This window comes from Parasteatoda tepidariorum, chromosome 3, assembly GCF_982258835.1.
Source record: "Parasteatoda tepidariorum strain Cologne lab strain chromosome 3, Ptep-v5.0, whole genome shotgun sequence".
Classification (NCBI taxonomy): domain Eukaryota; kingdom Metazoa; phylum Arthropoda; class Arachnida; order Araneae; family Theridiidae; genus Parasteatoda; species Parasteatoda tepidariorum.
Window position 1 is genome coordinate 105,950,352 of NC_141757.1, and position 23,270 is coordinate 105,973,621.

Here is a 23,270-nt window from a genome sequence, read left to right on the forward strand (position 1 = left end):
AACACAAAGAACTACTTACATATTTTGCGTAAAAATTATTCATTTTATACGTATAAAAATAATCTTTAATATAACATAGATTTAGTTAAGATTAATCTTTTGAGTATTTTTACTAACTTTATTTTTTGAGTATATTTACTTTTTGTCGAAATGTACAAATTTAAAACCCATACCCGAAATGTCGTCATACACCGTTCCTTATTATGTAATGTTTCTTCGTGTACTTCTGAACAGATCTTAATAGAGAAGCGCTCCTAGCCGCGTACAATGACGCTTGTGGGCATGGGTAGAAATGCAATTTTAATCCTGATGATGTGCCCTAGCTCCTCTGAAAGTTTTTGGCAACATGTTTGCCACCCACTGTTATATATAACATTTTTAAACTTGTACATTTCGCCAAAAATTTTCTATTAAAAAGCTAAAAGTGTCATTTAAAAAAATCTGTAGCTTTAGGAGCGAAACTAACTTCAGATTTGAAGTCACCACATCTGAATTAGGCAAGATCAAGAATGTCTATGACAGCAACAAAAGAATTTGTTACCCAATATGATTAATTTCTAAATATTTTTTTTAATGTCTCTCTTCAAAACACTGAATTCACCAAATAATTATAGTAAAATGTTTTGTATAGGAATTCACCGAATTCATTTGCATAATTTTTAAATAACTGTATAAAATAAACTCTAAAGGGAAAGAAAAATAAGCACTGATATTGCTGTTATGTTTAATAAGTCTATTCTGTCAATAAACTTTCATAAAATCTTTTAAATTTTAAAAACAAATGGTACTATTCCGTTTTGGGGAGTCATTGAAAAGTCACCTAACTATTATTGACACCAAAGCTGCTTAATTATTATGGTTATTTGTACTACTGCTATTGTATAAGTACTTAATATACAAATGTGGGTACTATGCGGAATAATAACCATAAAAATACACATTTCCGATATTTTTTTTTAAAAAATTTGTTTCTTCCTTAAGGTCTCGGTACTTTTTTTAAACTTATTTAAGAATATAATCAAAAAACTCACATTTATAAAAAAAAGTAAAAAACGAGAATAATAAATTTTATAAAACGGATATTTTTATACGGAGAAAGTAAGTATTTTGTGCAAAATAACACGAGTAAAAAAATGATATTTATTTCGTTCAATTTTATTTTACAAAATTAGAAATGATATAAAAGTCCATTTTGAGATTCTTACTTACAGAATTTTTTTTTCTTCTTCAAATTTTTGTTTTATAAAATGTCAAGTCACATTCTTCTTCTGAATCCTGTAAAATATTAATACGAAAGATCCAATACATTTATTTGCAAATATAAATGTAATAAATGTATTTATCGAATAAATAATTTTTGGGGCATAATTTAAAAAAAATATTGTGTTTTGTGTTTCTTATTACATGCAATTTAACCTCTTTTGATTGATCATCATGTGATTGAACTCTATATTTTTTTTTTTTTTTTAATTTTCAAAGTGCCATTTTTTACGATTGTAAAAATACTCCAAGCAGGTTACGTGATATAGTTCTAAATTCGTTTGCTATTTTTTTTTAAATGTGCAATTTTCAATAATATATTGTTAGTAGATTGATTTATTAACTAATTTATGTGGCCGTAGCAAACGAAATATCATTTCTAACCAACTCTTGAAAATTCGTCCCGTTGTTGAAGGTGTTCTTTCTTGGACTGTGTTTGATCCTTTTTTTATATGTGTGATTTCAAAATACGCATTTCTTAAAAAGCACTAGATTGAATTATTATTGATTAATTGATTGATTATTGATTTATTTATTATTAAACTTGCGTTGTTCTTAGCCTTCAACTATCATTACTGGCTTGAAAATTATTCACATAATATAATTTTCGTTTAAGATAAAATTTCAAAACTTAGAATAAATATTAAATTTTGTATGCAATGTTTTATTAAAAACTAATAAAGAAAGGTAAAAACTAATAAAACAATTAATACAGTCATAAGGAAAAAAGAGTTTTCAATCTCACCCCCCCCCCCCAAAAAAAAATTAGATAAAGAATTTATTGTTTTCTTTTAACTTAAAATACATTAGAATTTTTTTTTTAATGAAGCTCTCTCAAATAATATTTGTTTATATTTGAAATAAATCTGTAATAATCTTTGTTTTTCTTTTCAAATTTTATCAAATAAATTATTTTCTTGAATGTAGAATCTCAAAAAAGCATACATTTCAGTACTTTAAATCAAAGTACTTTCAAACAATCTTTGTTTTCCTTTTAAGATTAATACTCTCAAACTAAGCTTGTTTTCCTTTTAAATTAAATGTTTTCACACAATCTTTGTAAACTAAGCAACAAAAAAAAACTTATTTTTTATAGAGATAAGTAATTTTTTTTTCTTTTCAATTAAAAAAAAATCCGAATGATTTATGTTTTTCAGTTAAAACAATATCAAATAAATAGTATTTTTATTTTACATTAAGGATATATAAAATAACTTGTTTTTGTTCTATCGAAATTAATCTCAATTCATCCATGTTTATTTTAAAATTAATCTAACTTCAAACAAAGCTTTTTATTTTCACTTTAGGGGTGATGTATGTATAAGAAAGAAAAATATGTAAGAAAGCTGCAAGCGAAAAGTTTAATTGTTTCGTTAAAGTATTAAATGCTGACGTCGTCAGGAAAGAATCGATTTGTCCCTGTGGTACAGCGCTCATTAAAAGGAGTACGGGTTGTTCGATGTGTTCAGGTTATTTTCGTTACTTCAGTTTTTCTTTTCTACTTATCACCATTACTTCAGTTTCTTAATTTTTCACACATAAATCTCCACATAAAAAAAATACAGAGAGAGAATAACTTTATATTTTAACATCAACTATTCTTTAATATAATAAATTATTAAAGTTGGAAAAAAAATTATTTTATATAGTGGGGGAGAGTGGGGTCAATTGTAACATTTTTTACTTAACTATTTTCAACTAACAAAAAATCCAATATATTATTAGTATTAATTGACAGACGAGTAAAGTAGACTATCCTTTACTAGAAAAAAAAATAAATACCTTATTTTAAATGTTATTATATTAGTTATTAACAATTTTTTACAGTCGTGCACTTGTTACAATTGTCCCCACTTACGGGGTCAATTGTAACAGTTCATAAATTCAACTAAAACATAGTTAATTATGCATATTATCATAATTGTGATATATTTTTTATTGATCAAAATAATAGTGATATTTTAGGAGTAAAAATAATAATGAGCAGAGACCTAAAGGGATAAACTTTTAACTTTAAGGGGTTAAAAATTTTAATTTATGCTGTGAAAGGTGACAAATAAAATAATGCACATGCAACATAGCATAAATGATGTAGGAAACTATTGGTGACTATTGAAGAGTTAAGTAATGGTTTGTAAACATAAGATTATTTATTTTCAGCTGCTACAATCGTCCCTTTACTTAGTGTTACAATCGTCCCCAAGACGCCATTTCAGCTTCATTTGTTAAAAGCAATGCTAGTTAATTAACAAAACTAATTGTTTTTTAATTAAAATGTTAATTAAAATGTTAATTAAGGTGTCCACTTACATATTCGGTTAATAATTTTTATTTGTTTAAACAAAATTACTTTGTTACAATATAATATTCTAATACCAAAAAAAGTACTTACGTAGCGTGAAAATATCTTTTGCGATGTAACTCTTTCAAAAGTACATAAAAATGGTTGCCAGGAGGGGTGTACATGTAGATTTATTAAATACACCTTGTGCACCACCTAGGAACCAAATCTAGAATCCAACACTCGAATTTTTTGCTCTGTTACAATCGTACCTTGTTACAATTGACCCCACTCTCCCCTACTTTTTAAAAATTCTTAAATAGTGTAATTTGAATGTTGTTTTTCGCACAACTTTCCGATGGTTAATTTTAAAACCATGGAATGCTTATTAAGATATAATATTTAAAATTAATATTTAAGATAATAACTCTAAATTAATGAGGTAATCGGAATTATCTGTTCTTTTAACAAAAAATTATTTTTGTAAATGATAAGAGACACTTTTTTTCAAAGTTGATATTTTTTGCGTTGTGTCTATTTTTTGCGTTGTCTATTTCCAAATAGATTCTATGCGTAATTTTTCTGATTTTCTCTCAATAACAGCCCTATCTATACACAGAAACTTTTATTGCCAAACTGAAAAGATCGTAAATATTTTGGGCTTGAAACTCTTTTAAAAATAATCTTGAACATTTCGAAAATTTATAACTTTTCCTTTTATTCTTTGCCTCCCTTTTCCTTTTATTTTATAGTTCTTTCATTAAAGAGCATTTTGGAAAAGCTTGGTAAAAATTTAAGTGTTCCGAAAAAGGAATTGTAATGAAGCAGGGCTATATTTAATATTTTCTAAACCTGCTTACTTATGGCTGAAACAATTAATATCTCATACATTCAAGTCTCTTACATTCTTAATTTATTTAACAATTTTTACCTACGTAATTTTATAAGAGTTTTTTTTCTAAGTGAAAGTTAAATGTTTTGAGTTACTGTTACATTTAATAAAGCGCCTTTAAGTACTTCAATATCAAACATTTTTATTTCAAACATGAATAAAAATCAAAAAATTCCAAAAATCGAAATTGGTTTTTCCAAAATTCAAAATAATAGAGACCCAAAGCTTGTTGAAATATTGATGTTCAGTAACAAACGCAAAGTAATCCAGACCCATTTGATGCTTGCAACATTATTTTACGGCAACATAATTATTTAATTGGAAGCCTCAAAGCTTGGTCCTCTTCGTTAACAAAGTAGCGCCATCTATTAGGCGCTACTAGAATTTTAGAAAAGGAAACAATAGAATAGAATTTCGAAGCAGATCGACTAACTATAAGTGTAAAGGATTATAATCTAAGAAAAGGTAAAGAAAGCTATGACTGAAAAAGTTGCGAATCGATTTTAATGCCGTCTTTTGTACTCGAGGAAATAAAAATAAAATCTTGCAAATCCAATTTGTCTAAAAAATATTAATTATCTTTATCGCAATCTTGACTTTAGAAATTTAAAAATTCTTAATTTTTTTCTCTTAGACAGATTAAAATCACACATTGCAAGATTATATTTCCTTTTTTAAATACAAACAAACTCATAAAATCAACTAATGATTTTTTTTTTTTTCTAAATTATGGAGAAAATTCTAGAAAATTGTTCTAGAAACCAGTGATACCTCCTCACCACAACTATAGACTTAGCATTAGCAGACGAATTTATGTTTTTTAATGTTTTTTTTTCTTAATAAAAAACATTAGCATATTTTTATTACAAAAAGCAGTTAAATTTTAATTTCTAGCTAGATCAAGTTGGACCTAGGCCTAGGACAAGAATTTATATTTTATTTTCCTAGAAACTAACATCATTAGCGACATTTTAAACATACCATGTCTCTCCTATAGAGAAAAACAAAAGAAAAGGAAAATAAATAAAAATCTACAACAAGATCTATAAGCAGAAGCCTTCGTATACGCTTTAACGATATGACGCAAAATGGCAGTAACATATTCCTAATTTAAAAATCTTAATTTCCAATTTAGAGTATTCATTTTCATTCGAATCACAGGTGTTCGTAGCTCGAAGTACAGTCTGAACCGGTCATAGCGAAATTGTCGATCGTGAAGATTCGTTTATCGCTTATTAGCTCCATTCTGGAGATATTCCATTTAAAAAAAAATTGCATCACTTTTCAAATTAGTTATGCCCTTAGAGGCATATTGGCGCATGTCGTATCCTTCCTCTTGAGCCGTGGTGGTTAAAGGAATAGAGCATTCGAACCGGGTTCGAATCCTAGCGATGGCTGGTCGATACGAATTCCGCATCTGGCTTGCACCGACCACAGTGCTGACATTAAATATCCTCAGTGGTAGACGGATTATGGATTAAAGTCCCCTTGCCGCCAGGCTAACCGTGGGAGGTTTTCCTAGTTTTCCTCTCCATGTAAGGCAAATGTTGGTTAATTCCATCAAAATCTCCTCGACGAAGGTAAAACTTCTTCCACTATTTGATCCAGGAGCTCCCTTGTCTTCTGAATTGGGTTCAAAATGGGTTCAAGACTACGGAGTTAAAAATTGGAAACTCCAGTTTAGGTCTGCTGTTCAAAGACGGTTATTATGTCCTTCCCTATTGACAAAATTCGAAATGAACGGTATAGTGCCCTTACAAACAAAATAATAACAATAAACTTTAACGTATTCCTACTTCAAAAAGACATCTAGTAAATAAATCCGAAAATTAAAATTAAAAAAAAATACAATCAAATGATAGGAAAACAAGAAAGAGCAGTTTATTTTAAAATAAATGCTTTACCTCCACAATAACTTCTTATCGAAAGGTCTGATTTGTACTTAAGAAGTTGTAATTATTATAGAGAACACTCCAAAGATAATATTAAAAAGTTTTTGATTTTCTATATTTCTCTACGAAATCTATTAATTATTCCTTAACTAAAAACAATGCCTACTTAATTTTACTTACTATGAGGCTCCGCTCTCCAACCACCATTATTACTTCACCTTCCTTGTCGCTAAATGACAACTGGATATCATATTTTAGCTAGGTCTATGCTACAGGACAACCAGATCTATCGATGGAGGAATATGTATTTTCCCCATAGACTTAGCGTAAGGAACAAGACACAAATACGCAGTGTTGCCCTTAAAAAAAATTTTAAAAATGAAATTGACATAATCTTTATTTTAAAACAAATGGTCTGTTTGAGAATTCGCATTTCCCTCTTGCTTTGAGTTCTTTAACGCGAAATAAAAATAATAAATAAATAACGGTTAAAAATTTTCCCAATTCAAAGAGATTGAAAAATAGCTGTTTTTTCCAAAATGAAACATTTTCATCTCCAAGTAAACAGAGAACTTTAAAGAATGCCTTTGAATTTAATTTATCCTTTTCTGTAAAGCAATAGAAAAGAGTCTTTTAGTTACACAATCTTGTGATCATTGATTAGACGAAAATCCTACGCTTTGTTGTTAACGTCACAAAAGCCTTTGGAGATGAAATCGAGATTAAAATTGTAACTCCGAACTTCAATGGAACTTTTCCAGAAAATCCCTTCTTTTCATTGAGATAAGTTTAAATGAAAGACTCGAATATAAATAAAGAAAAGAAAAATCTCAGAATGTGTAAAATATAGTCTTCTCTGACAGGCAGATGTATTTTATTCGAAGTATTTATAATGTTTTCTCCTAGCCAATTTATTCAAATGAAAAGCTTTTCTCAGCAGGATTACACGGTAAATAAAGATCGTTTTAAATGGAAGAATATTCGCCAACATAAGGCGAACAACCTGTCCCCGTAAGAATAGTGAAGTAAAACTCTACCATGGATTTAATAACAAATTGAATAAAGATTATTTAAGAAAATAACAAGCTGTTAAATAAATTTTCCAAATAAAATTTGAAAAATAATTAAATGATACGTAATACAGCAAATAAGAGCCGTTTTTATGAACGAATCTACACTATGGAACGAAACGTTTAATGTAGACCCAATAAGATATAATTTTTACTGGGATCACTTCTAAGATTTAAAAAAATTGTAGATTTATTGATCCTTCATTAAATAAAAATTGTATTTAATTTTTTTTTTTTACTTAGAAGGAAGGTTACTCACTAATCACTAGGATTGCTTCATATGATCAGCGTTTCTCAAAAATAAATGTGTGATCCAGGGATCGTGGAACCGGGGGAGAGGCAGAGGGGGCTTCAGCTCCTTCACATTTAATAAATGAAGGAACACAGCCCCTTCTAGAATTACAATTTTCACTTAATATGTATGTGATTAAATTTACAATTAAGAAAAACATAATTTTTTAGCTTCTGAATTCTAAAAAAAAAAATATATTCTTTTTCTAGCGAGATTTAACATTTTTATGGTGAATGCTTCTACCAAATCATCTCTTACTCATCCCCCCCCCCCTCAGAGGAAATATATGTTCCAATTGCTGTCCGATGGGAAAATTCTTGGTTTTAAATGTCGCAGTAAACAGAATAAAAATTTAAAGAAATAAAAACAGCGAAACAGAATAAAATCAATAATGTTAAATGAGAGATAAATAATTGACAGGTAAACAATTACTTACATTAATTTTATTTTAAAACAGTTCGAACGATGAAAATGAAATGGCTGGTTCAAAATCGTGATTGCCAGTTCAGATTGCGATTGAAGTTCAGATAATTCGGACCCGGTTAATACTAATACTAATATATATATATATATATATATATATATATATATATATATATATATATATATATATATATATATATATATATATATATATATATGTGTGTGTGTGTGTGTGGCCACTGATATGATCAAAATCTCCCCTCAAGAAACATCTACTAATGGTAGTAACATCTTTCTTCTTCATTCGAAACAATAAAATAGTAACGTACACAAAATGAGCTCATTGTGAGCGAAAAGCTTTAAATGGTAAGATTTATTGATGATTTATAGTTATTTAATCAAAAAGGTATTGTCAGGAGAGTGGGGGTGGAGTATAGTGAAGCAAAGGGCTTTTTCTGGTGAGAAAAAGGATTCTTTTGTATAGATTTGACTTTAGAGAGAGTATGGACTGGAAGGGAGCCGGGGAGCTCCGGAATCTCCTTGTTTCCTGGGTTGAGTTCAAAACTGCAAGGCTAAGGAGCTGAACGCTGATAGACGCAAATCTAATAATCTAGACGCAATCGACTATTAATCAAATGTGAATTGTGACTGTGATTTTAAAAAAAGTTATAGAAGCACAGAGTAAAGGAAAAAATAATGATTAAAAAATGGATTGTACACAAATGCCAGACAAGGAGGCATCGTAATATTTATTCATTTAACTCACTGTGAATTAAAAGATATTTTAAATTAAACTAATATCTGGCATGCCTACATTTTATTTGAATAAGACCTTGCCGTTCCCTTTTGCAAGTTTCATTTTAACTAATTCAACCAGTGGTCGAAAGTAGAGCACTACAATAGTGAAACTACTTCTTTCGTAGTTTGTGGTGCTGTGTGCTATTTCTTTTTTTTTTTTTTTGTGAGTGGTACGAAACAAAACAAAAAAGATATTAGTTTGTAGCGGTTCCTAGCAACTACTTTTTACGTTAGTTTAGTATATGAGCAGGGTTCTAACACAGCGAATTTTTCGAATTTGATGGGTACAAATTTTCGCTGTCTGTCAAAGGACGCAATTTTAAATGCCCCTGAGACTGTGAGTTAACAAGAACTAAGTATTTAGAGTGACGTATAACTTATATTTAAGCTAGCCATTATGAATAATAGATAATTTATCACTTTTGGTCACACTTTCACACGCGAATTTACACTCGTAAAACAGTGATGTTTTTTCAAAGGAAGAAATTACAGTTTCGAAGTACTTAATTTCTTAGAGGAAATAAAAGAACGTTAAACACTTAACGAAATTGCAAGTATTTAATAATTTCCTAGCATTTCTTAAATTAAATATTTGCTGTAAATAAAGACATAAAAAGTTGATGACTAATTAAACAAATTCGAAAAAAAAATGTTTTAGAGTAGCAAACTGGCTCATGTAAACGTGAATAAATATTTCTAATTAATTCTTCATGTTTGATCTAAGCCTATTTTTTGCTCAAAACCATTTCGAACATAAAGAGAAAATTATACAGGCGCAAATTAATTTCTCTAACAAAATTCGGTTCCCTGAAGTAACAAAGTATTCATTACAAGTCCAAAATAGTTTGTAGTCACTATATTTAAAAAAAGTCATTGCAGTTAACTACATCTGTAACAAAGTAGTTGTAAATGTAGTAAACTTCAAAAATAATGCAGTTTTTCCGAGCACTGAATTCAAACAAGCATTTCCAACGAACATTTGGCCCCTATTATAATTAAAGTTTCTCGTTTTCGGCTAAAGTTAAAAATTCGAAATTTATCTGCCAAACCAAATCACGGATAGTGCTATTTGGCCTCATTACAGCATGTCAATTTTCAAGGTTGATTACAAATTAGATGTGTGAAAAGAACATTTTCAAGTTTTGTATATAATTTCTCACTTATAATTTATTTTTGGTATACATCTCTCTATTATGCCTCCGTTTAAAAGTAAAACGAATGAATTTGTTTTCAATCCTTAATGAATTTATACTTAAAATAAAATTATATCATTTTATTTCAAAAATACGGTTTTTTTTTATCACGGCATTTAAATTAGATTGAACCTTCCACCATAGAAATTCCAGTCAAAGGTTTGAATTTAAGTTAATTTGCTTATCATGTAAAAAAAGAAAAGGAAAAAACCGTCTCATTTATAGAAAAAAAAAAGTCCTAGAAATGAAAACGTCCAATACACAATACCATTTTTATTTCTCTCACAATACTCCCTTTAGCTAAATATACGCCGATAGATGGCAGTAGTATAATCCCATTGAGCATAGCACAAACGCATTTTCATTACTTTTTTTACAGTTCTGTGTATTTCTTGTTGAGACGAAATCGAGAAATGCAAGCTGACGTTTAAATGACAGCCCATCCAACTAAAAAGAAAATTATGCTTTCTATCTTCTTTTTAGGACTCCTTCTCCACTTGCAAATGTTAGAATAATATATTTCGGCTCAAGAAAAAGCTTGGTCGCTTACGTTCGATTTGCAATAGTAAAACTGAATGCATGCATATAAATTTATGGCCGTTTCTTATTCCATGCATTATTTGTATAATTCGCTGGTATGATATTTTATTTGCAAATCAGGCGTTTCCATATAAAAATATCATGGCTTCTTTGTGACAATAGAAAATATGACTGATTTCAAAAAGAAAAGATTAAAATTTATATTCGTAATTTTAATAAATATATATTTCATCTTTATTATACTTTTCTGACGGATACCACTTTAATACTAAATTATATATATATAATGATAAATAAGTAAAAAAAAAATATAAGTAGCATAATTAAAGTTAATGTATAGCATACTCTGCAAAAAATGATCAATCGAAATCAATAAAAAAAATTATTGATTTATACTGGGAAATGGAACACTGATTTCAGAGAGTAGATCAATACAATGGACTAGTCAAGAGATGTTGATATCAATAGAGTAAGTTTATATCATTGTATTGTATCAGTGTATTGGTCTATATCAGTAGAATGGCCAGGTCTGTACCGGAAAACGGAACATTGACATCAGTCGAATGGTAGTACAGTACAGAATATATATATACAGTGAAATCTCCTGTTATGGACACTCCTGCAAAACGGACGCCTCTCACTACGGACATATTTTTAATTCCCCGGGAATCTTCTATGAATAAACCATTATGTACATTCTCCGCAAAGCGGACACTCCCGTAACCGGAAGCGGACAGTCATTTTGGCCCTGAAACGTTATTTTCTATCTCTTCAAACCGGACACTACTTATTCTAAATTTGAAGGAAAAAAAACTATTTCTGCTTTAAATTGCAAGGGGAAAAAATGCAACTTTTCGCCTTCATTAAAGCATGTAAATTTTTTGCCTTATCCATAACTAAAAATATTGATACGCTATTTCACTATTGAAGAATCAATCTTTTTCCTGTCACCTTGCCTTATGGTTGTAAAGAAAGGAGAGAAAATGGCACTGCTCTCCTGAAATAATTCAGACAGCGGCATCTTTTGATCTTTTCATCTGGACCTTACAGGCTATGAGACCCCTCAAGTTGAAATTACATCTTAAATGCTCTAATGCTTTTTCCCCATTAAAAATTTCTTTAATTTTCTTATCAATTTGAAGGCTGTATTTAACACAGCTGGGGTAAGAAAGCGAACAGAAATGTAATCTTTGATGTATTCATATAAATGAAACACTAATTCAGTCACTTGATAGCTGATCAATTGTGAATAATCAACTCCATAGGTCCTAATTGACTTGACTGTGAATCCTGAGAGGTTTACTTTCAAGAAGGTATTAACCATGTTCCTTATCAAATGACAGGTACATAAGGGGATGTAAACCTAATAAGTGAAACCAACTGAGGACTGAAAGCTCCTATTCGGTATCATATGTCTGACTTGAGTATCCATGCTAATAGGAAAATTATATTCATTAATCTGTAGCTGCATCTAAAATTATATATTTATATCAAACTTCTTTATATATTCTTTTTTATCTTTCTTAAAGTTTAAATAAATACCCTTGCAGATAGCTATTGTAAATTTTTTGAACATCTTTGAAAATATTCTAATAACAATTAACAGTGTTAAACTTCGTTATTAGGGTACTCTTCCTGTAAGCTCATAAACGGACAATTTTTTCGGTCCCAAGAAAGAAGGTCCGCCTAACGGAGGTTTGTATATATAATACTTACTGAATACCCGTTTCGAATGAGGTGAATAAAATAATTATTCAGTACTACTGCAGTAACTAAACAATACTACAAAATCATATGCAATACTGAAATACATATACCGACACAATTGAAGAGCTTAGAAGAAGAACCAAGTACGTGACATTTTTAGGGGTATTTATGAATCAGTGAAAATAATTGCTAATTGCATCAATATGGGTATGTTTAATGTTACAGAATTGCTTTTCCTTTCATTTAGATCATAACATAACTAATCCACATTAGATTTTAATATGCTTGCACGATTTTTATTTTCAAATTAGGCAGTGGTAAATGGTATAGAATTATTAGTCCCGCCTTCCAATAAATCGGTCATAAAACAGTCGTAACGGAGATCACCTTTTTCTTCTTACCCGGATTATAGCCTCTCTGAAAATGTCACTTGCCTGGTTTTTCGTCTAAGTTCTTCAAATAATAAAGCTAAAATAGTTTTTTTTTAAATTTATTATTATTCCTTGAATTTCCCGGTGACTTTACGTTATTATATTAAGCAAAACATTTTTTTTTGTAGCTCATCCATCAGAATAGAATAAACTGTATTTATTATTACTTGGCGTGATGGTGTTGCTCGCGACCAACTCATGTTAGTCAAAATTTACAGCTATCAAGTAATTTTCTCCGGTACATATATCTTTCAAGGAGCCGTGTGACTCTTATTTCCATTTTGGACAGATTAGTATTATTGCAGTTTTAATAATCACCAATACTGGATGCTTACATTAGTATATTTGGAACTTATTGCATAATCCTTCTACACTTGAGTTTTGCTTGAGATACGTGTATCAGTGACAGCAAACTAAAGCCAAAATTTTAAAAACAAAAAGAATTTTTGTAAGATCTTGATAAAGAATTTTGCAGCATGTCCATTTCTATATCTGACCTTCAATGTATTGTTCAAAATATTTATAAGTAAATATTGAAAAAAAAAGTTCTTTTCAATTCTAATTCATTGAAATATGTATAGACTATCTTTGCTTCCATTGGAAAAATAACTTCTAAAACAACATCAGCTTACACTGTTATATATGGAAAAAAAATGTGCTTTCTAATATTTTATTTATATAGACAGAGCAAAATATATCAATACAATAGTGTGGGGGGAGCACCAAAAAAATAGAAACAAAAATATAACTTAAATATAGGAAAAAATGAGAAATAGAAAAAAAAAGGCAAAATAAAACAATCAAGCAAAAAATAGGAAACAAGAAATCAAGAAAATACAGAATAAAACTCAAAATGCAACATATAAAGCGAGTAGCGAATTCAAATGTACTTACACTTAGCGGCATTTTTAAAAAAGGATTTAAAATATTTTCGTCACACGTTTGCCAGATTACAAAATATGAAAATAGAAGCGTTGATGGAGGATGATGAAATTAATTTATGGCGGGTTCTTACTGAAGTACAGATGCACGTTTGATTTGTTAGTTACCTTTGATTGGCCCGAATCTGGATGTGAACAAGGTAAAAATATTATACTGGATAATTCAAAGCGGGAGATTTTCGTGCTTTTCTTCTTCGTGTACCGTAAATGCGGATTAGTTCCATCAAAAAGTCCTCTATGCAAGCGAATTTCTCCCAATACTTGATCATGGAGTTCCCTTGTCTTCTGGATTGGGTTCAAAATTACAAGGTTACGGAGTTAAACATTAGTAGTCGGTTGTACCACGACTGTTATAAAATAAGATTAATGAGGCTGGAGCCGTGGTGGTTCAGGAGATAGAGCTCTCACCTTCCAATGAGGTGAACGGGTTGAATCCCAGCGATAGCTGGTTAATACGAATTCCGCACCCGTCTCGCACGGACCACAGTGCTGTCGTAAGTATCCTCAGTGGTAGACGGATCATGGGTTAGAGCCCCCTTGCCGTCGGGCTAACCGTGGGAGATTTTCATGGTTTTCCTTGCCATGTAACGCAAATGCTGGTTAGTTCCATCAAAAAGTCCTTAACGAAGGCAAAATTTCTCTTCCAATACTTGATCCAGGAGTTCCATTGTCTTCTGGGTAGGGTTCCAAATTACAAAGCTATAGAGTTCAACATTAGTAGTCGTAAGCCCATAATTGACTGTTCAACGACGGTTATAGAATTAATAAGGCTGAATTTTTATTATCAAATTTAATATTAATGAGGTTGAAATTTAATTATATTTTTTTTTATATTGAACATTTTAGAGAAATTTTTACATTTAATGAATTAATTAGATAATAATATAAATGTTAATAATAAATGTTGATTTTAAATATCAAATTAATAAATAAATTTAGAAATTGGCTTTACGCTTTATAAAAAAAAATCCTACTTGAATACTAGAAGATATTTAGCCACGAATTTACCTACATTGGATTAACACAAGGTAAAAATATAAATTTAGTTAACAAGGAAATTTTTAATTATAACATGTAATGAACTCCACGATTTTAGAATTTAATTACGTCAGTTAGATATTCATTGTTTTCCATTACATTTTGGAAGAATTAATCTTTTTGTTTTTTCGATAAATAAACTATTTTACAACATATAAAATATTGACTCTAATTTATTTGACTCCAATTTATTGACTCTAATTGTAAAATATTGACTCTAAACTGGAATCGAAACCCCGGACTCTCGGGTCCAACAATTCGCTACTTCTTATCACGTATAACACTAATGGCCACGTCACACACGGCTTTGCAACTTACATGAAGCTTTATGTGCTTTCCTGCGCTTTTTTTAATTGAACCATATTTTGTCCAAACCTGGGGCCCCTAATTTGTCTAAAATTATTTCCTTTGGTACGATTGTATAGTATATTAAATTATAATATCTGCTCTAATTTGGAAATTATAAGTTAACATGAGGTGGGGGGTATGGGGTCATTTATATGCATACTATACGAGCAAAAATTTTCTTATTTTTTAAGCAATTGTTTGCTTTTGTAAAAAAGAAAAATAATAATTTAAGGGGAAAAAAAACTTTATTAATGTTACAATATTGGAAAAAAAATAAAAATTATGAAATGAAAATTTTAAAATTTTGAACCTTAACGGAGTTCGAACCTCCGACCCAAGAGTGCAGCAATTCGTTACTTTCTATTAAGTAACACTAATAGGCACGCCACACATGGCTTTGCCACTTATATTAAGCTTTAAGGGCTTTCCCGCTCTTTTTCAATGAAACCATATTTTGTCCCTTCCTGGGGCCCCTAATTAGTCTATAATTATGTCCTTTGCTACGATTGATTAGTATACTAAAATATAATATATGGTCTAATTTGAAAATTACAGGTTAATATTAAGGGGAGATATGGGGTCATTTATATGCATAGCAAATGAGCAAAAATTTCTCCATTTTTAAGCTGTTATTCGCTCTTATGAAAAAGAAAAATAATAATTTAAGGTAATTAACGTAAAGAAAAATATTAATTTAATTTAATATTATATATGGGGTCATTTACATGCATAGCAAATGAGCAAAACTTTTTCCATTTTTAAGCTATTATTCACTCTTATAATAAAGAAAAATAATAATATAATTTCTAAACTATTTACCCGTAACGGTGTTCGAACCCCGGACTTTCGTGTCCAGCAATGTGCTGCCTCCTATCCCGCAACACTAATGGCCACGCCGCACACGGTTTTTTCCGCTTATATTAAGCTTTAAAAAGTACATTTAATAAAAATAAAATATTTAATTATTTTACAATAATGTTACGTAAATAAAATGCGAGTGCGAATAATAGCTTAAAATGGTGAAATTGTTGCTCATATACTGCACACATAAATGGCCCCATACACCCCCTTAATACAAACCTATAATATTCAAACTCTGTCTGATACTATATTATTATGTACTATACTACCATACGAATTAATTATACAAAAATTAGAGAGCCCACAACGTGGCACAATTACAAATTAGAGGTCATGACCCTATGTGGTTCATTGTTTACGTACTGCATAGATACATATATAAGGTCCCATAACTCCCTTTAATATTAATGTATAATATTCAAACTCGGTCAGTTATCATATTATAATATACTTATTTACCATACCGAGGGAAATAATTATATAGTAAAATTTAGGGGCCCTTAATGTAGCACAATTCGCTTCCATAGAAACAACGTGGTAAATAAAAGCTTTTTATAAGCCAGACAGCCAGGTATGTTGTGGCTGTTATGGCTACGCGAAATTAAGCGAGAAATTGCTTGTCCTGAGGATCCGGGGTTCAAACCCCGTGATGGTCAATACTTAAAAATTATATTTAATAAAATAAATGTTTTGTTTTGTATTTTACCATTTAAATTTATTATTTTTCTCGTTTCTAAGGGCGAATAATAACTTAAAAATGGAGAAATTGGTGCTCGTATACTGTACATATAAATGGCCACATTTCTCCCCTTAATATTGACCAATAATTTTCAAACTCAATAATTTTCAACAGATATTATTATAGTATACTATACTACGGTACCAAAGGAATAATAAAAGACAAATTAAGGGGCCCACGATGTTTTTACAATAGGGTTCCATTGAAAAAGAGAGGGAAAGTGCTTAAAGCTTGTTTTAAATTCGGGCAACCAGGCGTGGTGTTGCCGTTAGGGTTAAATATTAGGATTCAACAATTTGCTGGTTCCGAGAATACGGAGTTCTGACCCCGTTAATGTCATTATTTTAAAATCGTATTTCATAAAGACAATTTTTTTTTAAATTTATTTTACAATATTGTAACGTAAATAAAATATTTCCTTTTCTCAAAAATATTATTTCTCCTTTAGTGCGAATGATAGCTTATAAATGGAGAAATTGTTGCTCATATACTGTACATATAAATGGCCATATAGCTTCCGTTAATATTAATCTATAATTTTCAAAATCAACCAGATATTATATTATAATATCTATTATATTATAATATCTAACAAAGTAAATAATTTAAGACAAAATAATGGGGCCACAATGTGGCATAAGATGGTTCCAAAGAAAAAATGCGGGTAAGCACTTAAAGCTTGTTATAATTCAGGTTACCATACCAAAAGAATTAATTATACATAAATTATTTTGCCCACAATGTGGCACAGTCACAAACTAGGAAGCGTGACCCAATACGGAACCAGGCGTGGCGGGATCGTTAAGGTTAAGTGATAGGAAACTAGAAATTGCTAGCTCTGAGTGTCCGGGTCCCCTAGGTTCGGGGGTTCGAACTCCGGTAATGGTGAATATTTTAAAATTATATTTCAATAAAATATTCCTTTTGTTTAAATTATTATTTTTCTTTTTTTTAAAATTGCGATTAATAGTTTACAAATGAAGAAATTGTTGCTCAAATACTGTACATATAAATGACCCCTTAGCTATTAAGAGCAGATAAGGAGTCATTTATATGTACAGTTATACAGTATATAAGCAACAATTTCTTATTTTAAGGCTTTTTAATGCACTTATAAGAGGTAAAAATAATCATTTAAAGAAAAGGAATATTTTATTTGCGTTAAAATATTGTAAAACAAATTTAAAAAAACCCTATTTTTTTAAGTACTGACTATAACCAAGGTTCGTACCCTGGACCCCCCGAACTATTTCCAATTATATTCAACACAATATTTCCAATTCAGAACAAAGACGTTCGAATTTCGAGCGCCATATCTCCTTGTTTTTTAAATCCAGCAATTGTATTTAAAGTTACCAATGTCAATTTCAAAAAGGGAAAATTTCAACTTGGTTATCGTAGCATTAAGAAGATTTTTGACAAATGCTAAAGTTGCTCTGCTGTTTTCAAGTTTTTTTAAAATTAAAATATTATTGTGCCTTCCGTGGATATTTGTGCCAGAGCCGCACTTAAGGAGCCAAAGAGCCACATGCGACTCTGGAGCCGCACTTTGTCGACCACTGTCATAGGGTAAATAAATGGTTTATATAAATAGTTTATTTGTTAGATAAAGTGAATTAGTTTATATACATAAAAATAAAATAACTTCAAAGAAATAAAAAAAAACAATCTTTATTTACATTTCTTTAATTAATAATAAAAGCCTATTTAAGTAGATTTTTCATTTATACATGATTTCCAATGCAATATATTACATTTGAAACATGAAATCCATTTACACAAAAATTACATATCACAATAGAGTCCATCTAAGGCTTTTACACATAGTAAATCAAGAAACTCAATTGCTGAAGAGTATAGAAATGACAAAACATAAGTTAAAACAACCTAACAACATTAGTTCTGTAATTGTAGAAAAATAAGTAAAAATAAATGGCACCAAATTATTGTGAAGAAATTTAGAAAATAATTACATCACTTAATCAGGAAATAAAAACACTTATTACCAAGGCAGATCAGTAATTTAATTGCTGTATTTTATTGCTTTCCCTAAACCCTAAATGGGATTGTCACAAAACAGAAGATATGAATGCAGACTAATAACAATCAGGAAGAACAGCCAAAAGTAAAAATTAAAGACATTTCTTAAATTTATCTCTTTATTCAGAAGTAAATATAAGTCAACTTAAATACGCTGTTTTGAACTAATCACATTATTTATAGTTTATACCTTAAGTTTAAAACAAATGCTTTGAGATTGTTGTGTTACTCATTTTTGTTTTGATAACCTTCCTGGAAAATATCCTTATAAAACTATATAAAGAGTATATAGTTTCTATGAAATAAACTAATGGTTTTTGTGTCAGAATGTTTTCAATAATATGAACGAAAAACTGAATTTAAATTGCTTTACTTCTATATTCATATGATAACATTACAAGTTATTAAACTAACTTAAATCTTCAATTGTTTAGTTGGATTTTAATTTTCTCCTGTAATGCAAATTGTTACTTAATTTGCCATTTTTAAAAAAAAATTATGAAAAGTCAAATTACGAAGATTCTATGCATTAATCCTATAAGATATTCAAAATATTTTAAAAGCATTATCATTTTTTAACAATGAACAAGTTAAGCAAGACAACTATTAATCAGCAAATATCAATCAGCAAAATATCAATCAAGCCCAAAGGAAATTTGAATGTCTCGAGTCAAGGGTGATTGCGACACAAAGTGAAAAACTGAAAATTTTACATGCAAAAAAAAACGATATCAAGATAATTTATATACCATACAAGTTTCATATTTAACATAACTTTTTGAGCTAATATTTATAATTATCTAAAAAAATTGACTTCTTACAAGAATCGCGATATCAGAATTTAAAATCGTGTGAATATGAATCGAGATATTAGACTGAAAAACACGGATATACAAATTGCGATATTGGATTTTCAAATCACATATAAATATGAAAATCAATGTTTAATATTACAACCGCGTGAACATGAAGCGCAATATTCGATTTTAAAAAAGCGTGAATACAAACGGCAACATTATACTTTAAAAATGCGTGAATACAAATCACAACATTTGATTTTAAACTCGCGTGAACATTAAGTCACGATAATGAATGTTTTAAAAACGTGCAAATACAAATCATTCTATGGGATTTTTAAATCGAGAGAATATGAATCGCGGTGAATGATTTTTAAATTGAGCTTATACGAATCGCAACATAGAACTGTTTAATCAGGTAAATATGAAAATTTCTATTTGATATTAAAATCAAGTGAGTACAAATCATAATATTAGGGTTCCGGAATAGTTCCAAATATTCAAAATGGCGAAAATTTGTCAAACCAAAAAAATTAAATTGCCGAAAGAATCACATTTATATAAACGTCTTGTTAACAGGATTTAGCATAAATTTCAAAATTTTATCGGATTTTAAGTCTTTGAATCGCGGAAGTCCGTAAACCAATGATCTCGAGAATCAATGTGATTTTTGCAGAAAAATCTCATGCCTTTAGTTTTTAGATCCACAAGAATGATACAAAAACTAGGAATACAATCACCCCAGTAGAGTAATTTAAAATATACTCTTATCAACAGGTAAATGAATAAAATGCAGCAAAATATAAAAACAAATTTAAATTATTAGATAAACCAGATCTTCCTTCCTTATAAATAAATAAAATTCAAAGATTTATTGTTAAAAATTCAAAGGTTGAACTCAAACAGATCTCCTTAGATAAAACTAAACCAAAATCAAAAACTTAACAAGTATGTACAAATATATACATATGAATAAAGCACTCTTCAACAATTAAGTTTCTGCTCATAATCCATGCATTCTGAATTAGATAAATTTTTTTCTGAATAATTTCTTTAATAAAACACAGTAACGACAAATTTTTGACAAGATTGCTGCATTTAATATTGGGAAAAAAAAAGAAAGGTAAAAGAATTGAACATATTGAATACATATGTAATTCAATATATGAGTATGCAATTGGAAATATTTAATTTATAAATATTAATTGAATATACGAATACTCAATTGAATATATATAATATTCAATTGGGTATACAATGAGCCACTTTACAACACAGTTTTAAGAAGATTTATTTCTAGAAGAAGCTATTTTTGGGTATGGTAATAAATTCTTTTGAACAGAATCTACAGTAGCACATAAAGTATTTTTTAATTGTATGCCCAACTTTAAATATAAAGCTTAATATATTAACTATTAAAATTTTAAAATAAACAAAATAGTTGTGACAATGTAGTTGAATTGTAAAAAAGAAAAATTCATGTGTTTTAGAAGATGAAAAACATAAATGTTAAACATGCATATTAACCTGATAAATAAGTGAATTGTTGTAATATGAGTGGGGGAAAAAACAAACAGAATGCCCTGTTTATGCTTTGAATTTTTAAATACCAAATTTTACATCAAATAGCAATGTCTGCATCAACATTAATTTATACAAACAAATTAAGTTGGAAAAAAAATTTAAAAAATGGAGAAAAAAAGAAGAATAAATTGATCTTAGTTCTTATTTGCGTATTAAAAACAACACCTAATTTAAAAAATAAAATTTTTAACTCTAACTTCCAGGCTAAAAGAAAAAGAAAACAAAAAGGGCCAAGCTGATTAAATTGTTATAATCTTGGCATGCTTACCAGAATATTATATTCTCAGTATACTCACAAGAGGGTTTTATGTTGCCTAAATCATTTTATGATTACCTAGTACAAGCAGCAGCTGTGAATTTTGCTAACTATTTCAGGGAATACATGTAAGCAAAATTAACTATCAAGTTTAACACAAACATGGATAAATGATACCCATGCAAATTAATTTTTGATTTGAATGAAGCAATATGGTATTCAAAGTGTAAAACATTGTTAATTTAATTACAAAAACAAAAAAAGAATGATATAACGGAAAAATCTCAGTTCTAACAATATACCCGTATAAAAAAAACATTTATACCATAAAATATAAACATGAACTAATTTCGAAATTTCACAGAAAACTTAAAAACCATTCTTTTTAAAACTATTCAAACAGTAAAAAAAAAATTTCCTGAAAATAATATGCAGGGTGATGGAAACCTTTGTTTGTAATTGCAAATGGTTTTTACACATCTTATTAAAATTTATTATTTATTTTAACGCTAAATAAACAAAAGAACTATTACTAAATACAAACACCATACATATGTAATTATTGATTCTCAGTATACTTCAACAATATGAAGGACGTTTGTTAAATGGAAAAAAAGTTACAGTACATAAAAAGTTGAAGAAATAAACACATTTTACAATAAATAAAAACCGCAAAATTGCAAATAAAAAGAAATTTTATGAAAAAAATTACTGGAGTACGCTGCTTCGCCCGATTATTCCTCCGTATTCGCTCCTTCTAATACACCCCCTGGCATTAACCAAGACATCTTTATTAGGTAAAAATTAGAAGGGGAAAAAATGACTGATGAAATAAACACTCTATTAAAACCTCAACTTATCTTAACAGGTAAAAAAAAAAACTTAAATGCAGCACTGTCTGGATATTAAATTACTTTTGCACTCGCCACACATAAACATTCTTCTACTATATATATGTAATTAACCTGGAGTATGAGCCATGATTTACAGTATGAGCAAATGTATTCAGAAAAATTCTGGGTTATCAAAGTCTGTGGGCAAAACTCAGCTCTCGATTCCTTTGGTGAGCGAAGCTTCTAATGTGATGGTAAATTCGGACAGGGATTCCAAGATTTGTACTAAAAAGGTGACAAGATTTGGATCACGAAGAAATGACTGTTCTTCATACATGCTGGCAGTGACAGGTGTTGATGCTATGTGAAGAAGCATGCGATGTAAAAGATGGTCCCTGGAAGCAAAATTAATAAAAAATAATAACTACTTTCTATAGAGTTCTGATAAAAGTCATTTCAACTAACTACAGTCAGAGTTCTGTTTTACAATTATTTCTTAAGAAACAAAAATATTTTGAAATTTTCTTCGTAAAATAACTTTGAAATAGCTAAGTGAATTCTCTATCGGCCAAAATTTTTCTTGTGATCCACTACATTTTTGGTCATACATATATATTAGCATCAGTCCAAATTATCTGAACCTAACCTTACTAAATGGCAATCAAGAATTTAACTTTGCAATTTTAACTTAACATTCAAATTGTTTTAAAATTAAAAATAATAAATAGTGTACCTGTAAATTTTGCTAGTGTGGGAATGCTTTTCGGTCCTCTGTGACCTATCTACTCATAACAGGGTATACCTGCATTGGGTACCTGGACATATGGGTATTCTCGGAAATGAGCTAGCTGATAAAGCAGCATGGGCTGGTACTAGTGCAATTATCTGGGGCCCTGAACCTACATTGGGAATTTCTCCCACCTCCTTCAGGGCATCTATATTCAAGCTCTATGGCAAAATTGCCCATGAGCAATGGCGCATCGCTGGCGGTCAGAGACAAGCTAAGGAGCTGAATCGTGACTGTCCTAGTGTACGTCAAAAAGAGATGTTAAAG

At 29.5% G+C, this 23,270-nt stretch overlaps 1 protein-coding gene and 1 long non-coding RNA gene across 7 annotated transcripts in view; both read right to left on the minus strand.

Moving 5' to 3' along the window:
- Positions 1 to 1,117: 1,117 nt before the first annotated feature.
- On the minus strand, positions 1,118 to 7,318 carry LOC139426205 (uncharacterized). Its single transcript, XR_011637409.1, has 2 exons — positions 6,506 to 7,318; positions 1,118 to 1,275 (listed from the first exon to the last, which is right to left on the minus strand). It is a non-coding gene; the product is annotated as an uncharacterized LOC139426205 (long non-coding RNA).
- Positions 7,319 to 18,361: 11,043 nt separating this feature from the next.
- Positions 18,362 to 23,270, minus strand: part of pns (DENN domain containing pinstripe) — a 54,422-nt gene continuing 49,513 nt past the window's right edge. For all 6 annotated transcript variants that reach the window (XM_071184084.2, XM_016054950.4, XM_071184073.2 and 3 more), the window contains one exon: positions 18,362 to 22,611. In XM_071184084.2, the coding sequence (XP_071040185.1) occupies positions 22,428 to 22,611 (184 nt within the window). In that variant the 3' untranslated portion in view covers positions 18,362 to 22,427. The remainder of the gene's footprint in view (positions 22,612 to 23,270) is intronic.